The sequence below is a fragment of the Hyperolius riggenbachi genome, chromosome 3, assembly GCF_040937935.1.
Source record: "Hyperolius riggenbachi isolate aHypRig1 chromosome 3, aHypRig1.pri, whole genome shotgun sequence".
Lineage (NCBI taxonomy): Eukaryota > Metazoa > Chordata > Amphibia > Anura > Hyperoliidae > Hyperolius > Hyperolius riggenbachi.
The window spans coordinates 17682297-17691059 of NC_090648.1; the positions used below are offsets into that span (position 1 = coordinate 17682297).

General features: G+C 46.9%; 1 protein-coding gene across 1 annotated transcript; it reads left to right on the forward strand.

Moving 5' to 3' along the window:
- The first annotated feature begins 1724 nt into the window (after positions 1-1724).
- Positions 1725-2934, forward strand: LOC137561838 (E3 ubiquitin-protein ligase TRIM11-like). Its single transcript, XM_068273193.1, has 2 exons — positions 1725-1988; positions 2089-2934. Exons 1-2 carry the CDS (start codon positions 1725-1727, stop codon positions 2932-2934), a joined length of 1110 nt encoding a protein of 369 aa, XP_068129294.1.
- Positions 2935-8763: the final 5829 nt, after the last annotated feature.

Consider the following 8763-nt stretch of genomic DNA (forward strand, 5'->3'; position numbering starts at 1 on the left):
TTCACTTATGCGTAATTTCAGGTAATTTTCGTAATTACGATTGTAATAGCAAAATTGTCATTGCAAAAAATTGCACTAAATTACATGTAATTATGAGTATATACATCATTTTCCTAACTCTAATTATTTTCATGGTAGCTGATTATTTTTGTAACAGCTAATTCGTAATTACGTACAATTTTTCATGCAGTTATGATTGAAAGTTAAAACATTACAAATTACTACTAAATTAATTAAGAGTTTGCCGGAAAAAAAGCGAATTATAATTTCCCATCATAATTGCAATTTACTATGCAAAATTACGCATATGTGAAATTTTGGCTCATTACCATTTCAGTCAGCTTACAAGAGCCATATGCACCCTGGGGCGCCTCCTCCTAAATATTATAGTGACCCGAGCTGGGACAAAGTCCTCCTGCACCCAAAGCTGAGACACCAAAGTGCGCCCCTCCATCCCTCCCACCCCAGCCCTCACACACTGGTTGCTATTAGACTAAGAGGCCCCTCCTCCATTCCTCCCACCCCAGCCGTCACACACTGATTGCTATTAGACTAAGAGGCCCCTCCCCATCCCTCCCACCCCAGCCGTCACACACTGATTGCTATTAGACTAAGAGGCGCCCCAGGGCCCCCAACACCTTAATCTCTAGTTATCTGGCTTGCAGTCACTGCCATGTATCCCCTTTTCTTATTTCTCTCTGCTTCAAACACAATAGGGGAATGATAGCTGAGTGAGTTGTGCGCCCCCTCCTACACTGCGCCCTGAGGCTGGAGCCTCTCTCACCTCTGCCTCGGCCCCGCCCTGCGCCCCCTCCTACACTGCGCCTGAGGCTGGAGCCTCTCTCTTCTCTGCCTCAGCCCGGCCCTGATAGTGACTATCCCCTAGTTAGGGGCCATCCCCTGTGATTTTTTTTTTTGGTTTGTTTTGATTCTAGAGCGACTGACCACTTTGAAAGAAGAATGCAAATTTATCAGCGAGTAGACGGTATTCTCCACAGGTTTTTGATTTTCCTTCGTAAGTTGCATTCTTGGTACTCCTTTCCCAGTGTCTAAAAAAATTACACTTTATTGGCGCTCCTAAATTTCTGTTTGTTGTTTTATTTTCTGGTTTAGGAGTTTGTATATGGAGAGTCGCTCACCAGATACATCGACTACTAATAGATATTACTTGTTTGCATTGATGGAGGAGATCCTGCAGGCCTCCAGCGATAGGAGAGCCACTGAAGATAGGGAACCACCACACCCCAAACAATCCAAAAGGAGACAATGAACTACAACTCAACCACCAAACTTTTTACATACAAATGTTCACTTATTCCCAGCAAAACTGGCGTGACCGTGACGTTTTAGGCTTAACAACTTTCCTCAGGATAGTCTAGAATGCTCTGCTGGGGGTAAGTGAAGATTTGTAGGATATACTGTAAGGTTGGTGGTGGAGCCTTGGTTGATTGTCTTCTATCACTTATCTGCCCTAACTGTAGATGAATATCTATGTTAAGGTAGCATTTTATGATTTCTAGAACTTCTGTTTGCTTTTTTGATTTCTGACACGATTGGTGAAACTTGTTGTGCTGTATGTGTCCTTCCATTCTTCACCTGAGAGGCAAAAATTCTGTAAAAGCAGACCCACCCCTTGTAATGAAAAACCAAACACGCTCAACTACATTTTTTTTATTTTCAGTTGTACGCAGTGTCATTTTTATTCCATTTTGCTGCTGTCAGCCATGGCATCTGCTGGTCTGAGAGAGGAGCTGGAGTGCTCGATCTGTCTGAGCATTTATACAGATCCTGTGACCCTGAGATGTGGACACAACTTCTGCCGGGGCTGTATTGATCGTGTTCTGGACACACAGGAGTGGTCTGGAGGATATTCCTGTCCTAAATGCAGAGGGAAGTTTCAGAAGCGTCCGCCACTGCAGAGGAACATAACACTGTGTAACATCGTTGAGAACTTCCTATCTACTCAGCCAGGTCAGGAGGAGTCTCAGGTCTTCTGCAGTCACTGTATTCACGCTCCTGTGCCTGCTGTGAAATGCTGTCTGCTGTGTGAGGTTTCTCTGTGTGAGAATCACTGAGTGTCCACAAAAGGTCTCCAGAACATGTGACCCCACCACTTCTTGTGAGAACAGAAAATGCTCCATCCATAAGGATAAACTTCTAGAGTATTACTGCGTTGATGATGCTTCTTGCATCTGTGTGTCCTGCAGTTTGGCTGGAGAACATCGGGGACACCAGGTGGATACACTGAATGAGGCCTCTAAGAAGATGAAGTGTAAACTGAGAAGTGTTCTCCAGGAAGTGATGTCGAAGAAAGAGAACACTGAAAAAAGGATTCAGAACCTGGATTTACGCAGGAGGAAAACCCTAGAAAAAGCAGCCAGTGAAACAGAGAGACTCACTGCCCTGTTCAGAGACCTAAGGAGATGTCTGGAAGACCTGGAGAGGAGAGTCCTGACTGACATTTCCAGACAGACAGAATGGATGGTATTACCCTATGATGAAGTGATCCGGCAGCTGGAAGTAGAGAAGGATGATCTGTCCAAGAAGATTCAACAGATCGAGATGCTGTGTAACATGACTGATGCATTGACTATCGTACAGACATCAGTCAAAGATGGTTTATGTGGAACTGAGGAAGGAGATAATGAGGACACAGAGGGCCACGATAAACATCTCCATGATGGACGGGATCTAGACGTGGCCAGTATTTCATGCACATTACACAGATTATCTGATATACTAACAAGGGAAAATGTTCACTTTTATACACAGGTAACTGCAGACATATCACTGGATGTAAACACTGCCCATAATGAGCTAGAGATATCAGATGACTGGAAAATGGCCTCCAAGTCAGAAAAAAAACAAAACCGCCCAAAAACACAGTACAGATTTCAGTGGTATGCTCCTCAGCAGGGCCGGGCCGAGGCATAGGCTGGAGAGGCTCCAGCCTCAGGGCGCAGTGTAGGAGGGGGCGCAGAATTCATTCAGCTGTCATTCCTAATTGTGTTTGAAGCAGAAATAAATAAGAAAAGGGGATACATGGCAGTGACTGCAAGCCAGATAACTAGATATTAAGGTGTTGGGGAGGTTGTGGGCCCTGTGGCCCTCTTAGTCTAATAGCAATCAGTGTGTGATGGCTGGGGTGGGAGGGATGGAGGGGCGCACTTTGGTGTCTCAGCCTTGGGTGCTGGAGGACCTTGTCCCGGCTCTGCTCCTCAGGTGTTGAGCAGCCAGAGTTTCTCCTCAGGGCAACATTACTGGGAAGTGGATGTTGGGGGATCAGATTGCTGGAGGGTTGGGTTGTGTTACCCCAGTATCGCTAGAGGAGGAAGTCAGTCTGTGATTGGAAGTAACAAGCAGTCCTGGGGTTTGGACAGGGACCATCAGTATTCGGTGATACATGACCAGAAAGTGATAGAGTTGTCTGGCAGCATTCCCAAGGGTAGAATTGCGATCTATCTGGATTATGAGGCCGGGCAGATCTTCTTTTATGACATGTGTGACCCCATCAGACACCTCCACACCTTCACTGCCACCTTCACTGAGCCCCTCCATGCTGTATTATGTGTGTGGAGAGGTTGTGTAAAGATATCTGGGGGAAATCAGGATATGCAGAAAATGTGTCCGGAAGCAGGTGACATCACAAGCAAGGAGAGATTGCTTAGCCAATAAAATATTCACATATGTATGCCTGCTGACTAGGAGGCTGATTTACCAACCACAAGTAAAATTTCCATGCTTAGATAGATGCACAACAATTTTCCTACTATTTACGCATGGGACGCCCCATAGCTGCAATGTAATGCTGTGCAGGGTGCGTAAGAGTAATTCTGGGCTCCGGCGATTGCTGGACCCCGAATTACACTTTCCTTCAAGTTGCAATGACTCTGAGGGGGGATAGAATTTAACGCCACCGGGGAGTTTAGCAGCAGCAGGAAGAGCCATCATTCCTGCGCCCAATTTGCCTGCAGCTTACTAATATGTATGCATTGAAATCTCCCTCTGTGCTTTTGCCAGGCCTGATCCTAAAGGGTTATAATACGTGGGCCTTCCTCCAGCCCCTCCGGCCTGATCACTACCACACTGTCCTCCTCTGACTCCCTATTTGCCCGCAATTGGCCTCTGGTCCGGGGCCAACTGTGCCTGCCCAGCCTGGCCACATGTGCGCTCCCACCAGGTTCACGTTGCCGGGAGCGTTCTGCGCCTGCGAGACAGAGGAGCACGCCTGGCCGAACTGCACCTGTGCTGCCCCGACTGGAGGATATTCCGGGGTCAGTTTTAGGCGAACGGGAGTCAGAAGAGACTGGAGTGTGGAGCGAGGAGGGGGATGGTGTCGAGGCTGGAGGAAGCCCTAGGTATGTATATTTTTTTGTTGTGGCCCCAACTCTGGTACACTTTGAAGTTAGAGCACACGTTTAATTGGTTTTCTAAGCAGACAGGGAAATCTGTTACATTGATTTACTGTGACTTCAGAAAAAATGATGAGTTTGCCATGCTTACCTCCTGGTAAAGCCAATAACAGTGGAGTGCCTATTCTTCAAAGGGGTGTGGCAGCCCTTTCGGTAAAAACAGTGCTGCTATAGGCACTATAATATGTAATAAAAGGTGCATTTTGAGGCATGACTGGGAAATCGATGGCGGCTGATAGCGGGCACCAAATTTTACCTTCTTTGCCGCAAATTGCGGCTTTTAGGGCCTGTTCAGACTATGCGCGTTCCTAGCCGTTTTCAGGGAATGCGTACGGGTACCAAAAACGCATAGAAACGGCTCCTAATGCTTTTGAATGGGGTAGTTCACATGTATGCGTATGAGATGCATACGTTTCTCATCCGCATTGCTGCACGCAGTTCTGTGCGTCACGCATAGAAACGGACGCAATGAAAGTCTATGGACACGTATCAAAAACGCGGACTATTGCGTTTTTAGCGTCCGTTTTCCTCTGCGGTTCCCATAATTCTTTTTTTTCCCATGGGTCACGTGTATGTGCAAAACGCAATAGAATACGCATTAGAACGCAAGAAAAACGCATGCGTTTTTCAACTTGCGTTTCTTTGATTTTAAACGCATTCTTCATACGCAGATAGTCTGAACAGGCCCTTAGAATGCCGTTATGTAGGTAAATTTCAGCACTTGGAGGCAACTGATTAGCGGCAAGAGGGGGCAATTTCGGTGGACAGGCTTGCAGAAAAAATAGTGGCTCACATATAACTAAATTGCAGCATTGCATAGCGGGCGCTCCGCTAGCATATCGCGGCTTTAAGGAGGGGGGGAGGGTGGTTTAACCGTAAGACGGATGTTTAGGGTTAGGTGCCTTAATTAGACAGAAAAAGACTGAGCATGCATAATTGTGCAAACAGTGTTGCTAGTTATTCCAATCATTGGAAATAGGTCCCTTCGCAGCGTCGGCGTAACTAGTCAGACGGGTGCAAGACCCCCGGCACGGCTGTCCCTAATGCTGGGTACACACTATGAGATTTTCTAGCCGATTTGCTGTCAGATCGATTATTTCCAACATGTCCGATTTGCTTTCCGATGGATCGCCCGAGTATTTTCAGATCGATTTCCTATTAAAGTTAACGGAAATCGATCGGAAAATGCTCGGAAGTCAATCGGAAAGCAAACTGAACATGTTGGAAATGATCGATCTGACAGTAAATTGGCCAGAAAATCTCATAGTGTATACACAGCATAAGCCTCTACACCTCTGCAGCCATCCTCCTACCCCAAACACTCATTTCACTTATTTCACTACTGCTGACTATCTCTAATCTTATCTCCCCTCATTACCACTTATCTTATTTCTTACTCGGCTACCTTTCCTCTCCTTCTGGACTTAACTGTCCCTGATGTCTGCTATGTATGCGCAAATTGCATTTTGCACGCTGAATGTCTATTTAAACTGTTTCATTATATTTAGCACTCTATTCAGTCCATGTTTTGATTGCACTCATGTATTTTAATAGTTTTTCGGTATAGGAATGTGGCATCATTCATTGGTATATGTTCCTCTCTCATTACTGGTCTGTGGTCCAACATCACACATTATACATGTATGATTTGTTTAATAAATTACTCAGTGTGATGCTGAAGAGGTTTAATGCTGCATACACACTTGAGATAAAAGTCTCTGGAAAAGGCAAGATCACAGACCAATTTTACCCCACTCCATGTAGTATGAGAGCCATACCTACACAGTCTATTCTATGGAGCTGAACTCCCCATCAGATAGAAATCTTTGCAAGATGCTGCACACAAAGATTCCCGTACACATTCAAGAGATCAGTATCTGCAAAAGATCTCTTCCTGCAATAGATCCATTCCTGCAAAATGCATTTATAGTTATGAGATCTGCAGATCATCATACACACCTTGTTTAATAGGCAATCATCTGCAGATCATCTGCAGATCAGATCCACCAGGATGGATTTTCAGATCTGCAGATGATTGCCAGATATGCAGATGAAGTCTGTTAAACAAGGTGTGTATGAGGATCTGCAGATCTCATAGACTATGAATGCATTTTGCAGGAATGGATCTATTGCAGGAAGAGATCCTTTGCAGATAATGATCTTTTGGATGTGTACAGCATCTTTGTGTGCAGCATCTTGCAAAGATTTCTGTCTGATGGGGAGTGCAGCTCCATAGAATAGACTGTGTAGGTGTGGCTCTCATACTACATGGAAGGGGGTAAGATTTCTGTCTGATGGGGAGTGCAGCTCCATAGAATAGACTGTGTAGAGTGTGGCTCTCATACTACATGGAAGGGGGTAAAATTGGTCTGTGATCTTGCCTTTTCCAAAGACTTTTATCTCAAGTGTGTATGAAGCATTAGACTGCAGCAGTCTGGGAGCAGCATATAATACCTTGTACTTTGGTGTTTTGTGTTTCATTCATCTGATTAGCAGAGCTCATTATCCACCTAGTAAATACCACTACGGGGGCCTTATGTGGCTTGGGACGGCCTGGCCTTGCTTTTAATTGTTTTGTTAAACTTTGCAGTTGGCAATAATAAAGTATATTTTGTACCGTACATCGGTTCTCGCTCCATATCTTTTGTGTTCCTAATATTGTGGTCATTTTTAAGGGGGTCTCTTTTCTTTTGGTGTGAAAATTAGGGTTAGGTGCCATTGGGGGGGTCGGGGGAGGGGAAGAGGTCTTAGGGTTAGGCACCACCGGGGGGGGGGGAGGGGGCTTTAGGGTTAGGCACCACCGGGGGGGAGAGATGGGAGTCTTAGAGTTAGGCACCACCGGTGGGGGGGCTGTGTTCTTAGAGTTAGGCACCACCAAGGAAGGGTTGTTCTGTTGGAGAATAGGGTTAAGTTTAGCCATAGTAAAATATTGGCAAATGTTAACGATATTTTACTACCCAAGATGCAGTAGTAGGATATCGCTAAGCAATATTTTACTAGCGGCAATCCCCCGTGCCCTTTTTTTTCAGGCGCCTTTTTTACATGTATGTGATTACGGCACCCCTTCCAATTTCCTTTTTCAATTCTGTTTAGAAACTTATACAAAGGTTCCAAACGTAATGTCTCTTCTTCAGGGCAATACAAATCCAAAGTATTGCAGTGCTTAGCCTTGCGCGATAAAAAGGTAACCACCCAGATCTCCAGGTAAAAAGTACATCCACAGTAGTAGCGCTAAGTTAACCTCCTTAGCGCGGTAATCATGAGTCCAGCTTGGGGTGGAAAATGACCCAGGATAGAAAGGACCAGTGTGGTTTGAATGACAAAACAACAGTTTTCCTATGAAATCTTCATGGTATGCATGACTAGGGGCGTGGCAGGGGCGTGATTAGGGGTGTGGCTTAAGCATCCCTCTTTCTTATCTCGAAAAGTTGGGAGGAATGTATTCATGAGAAGATCCTGTGGGGTGAAAGGTTTGGATCTGTTTAGAGCTACTACTGTGGATGCGCTTCCTCTTCAGGACACACAAAACATTTCACAATCCTCACACAGACCCAGGGGCGTAACAATAGGCCCTGCAGCACCTGCGCCCGCGGGGGGGGCCCGGCCCCCCCCCTGGGGCCCGCTCGGGGCCGTTTTTTTGGGGCTGGAGGGGTGGCAGCATGAGGGGAAAGCCTTGCCCACAGTCGGCGGGGAGAGGGGAAGTTCCCCCCTCTCCCTCACTGCGCTCCCCTCCAGCTAGTGAATGTGTGTGGGCAGCGGGCAGCAGCAGCGTCAGGATACATACCTTCTTCCTTGCGTTCCATCGCCGCCTTCTCGCTCTAGCGGCTGACGTCACTTCCGGAAGCGGAAGTGACGTCAGCCACTAGAGCGAGAAGGCGGCGATGGAACGCAAGGAAGAAGGTATGTATCCTGACGCCGCTGCTGCCCGCTGCCCACACACGTTCACTAGCTGGAGGGGAGCGCAGAGGGGAGAGCCCCGAGGTGAGGGAGAGGGGGGGGGGAACTTCCCCTCTCCCCGCCGACTGTGGGCAAGGCTTTCCCCTCATGCTGCCACCCCTCCAGCACCCAAAAACCGGCCACGAGCGGGCCCCAGGGGGGGAGGGGGCCCGCTCTGAAAATCTGCAGGGGGGCCCGGTGGGGCCTAGTTACGCCCCTGCACAGACCTCATCCACTCCTCATCCGCTGTGGCTGCCGGGCTCGAGACATCGCGGATAACGATTGTACGAGGACCACGATTGTATGAGGACCACGATTTGCGTGCCGATTGCAAACTGTTTTGTATGGCCTTAAGAAGAGACATTACATCTTGAAAAACAGGATTTATGATTCTGAAGAATAAAATTTGAAATTG

What these genes read in the sequence shown, in the direction of transcription:
- LOC137561838 (XM_068273193.1), top strand. Translation starts at nt 1,725, where the DNA reads ATGGCATCTGCTGGTCTGAGAGAGGAGCTGGAGTGCTCGATCTGTCTG. An exon ending in CAGGTCAGGAGGAGTCTCAG is followed by an intron (nt 1,989 to 2,088) that starts GTCTTCTGCAGT and finishes TGTCCACAAAAG; the next exon opens with GTCTCCAGAACATGTGACCC.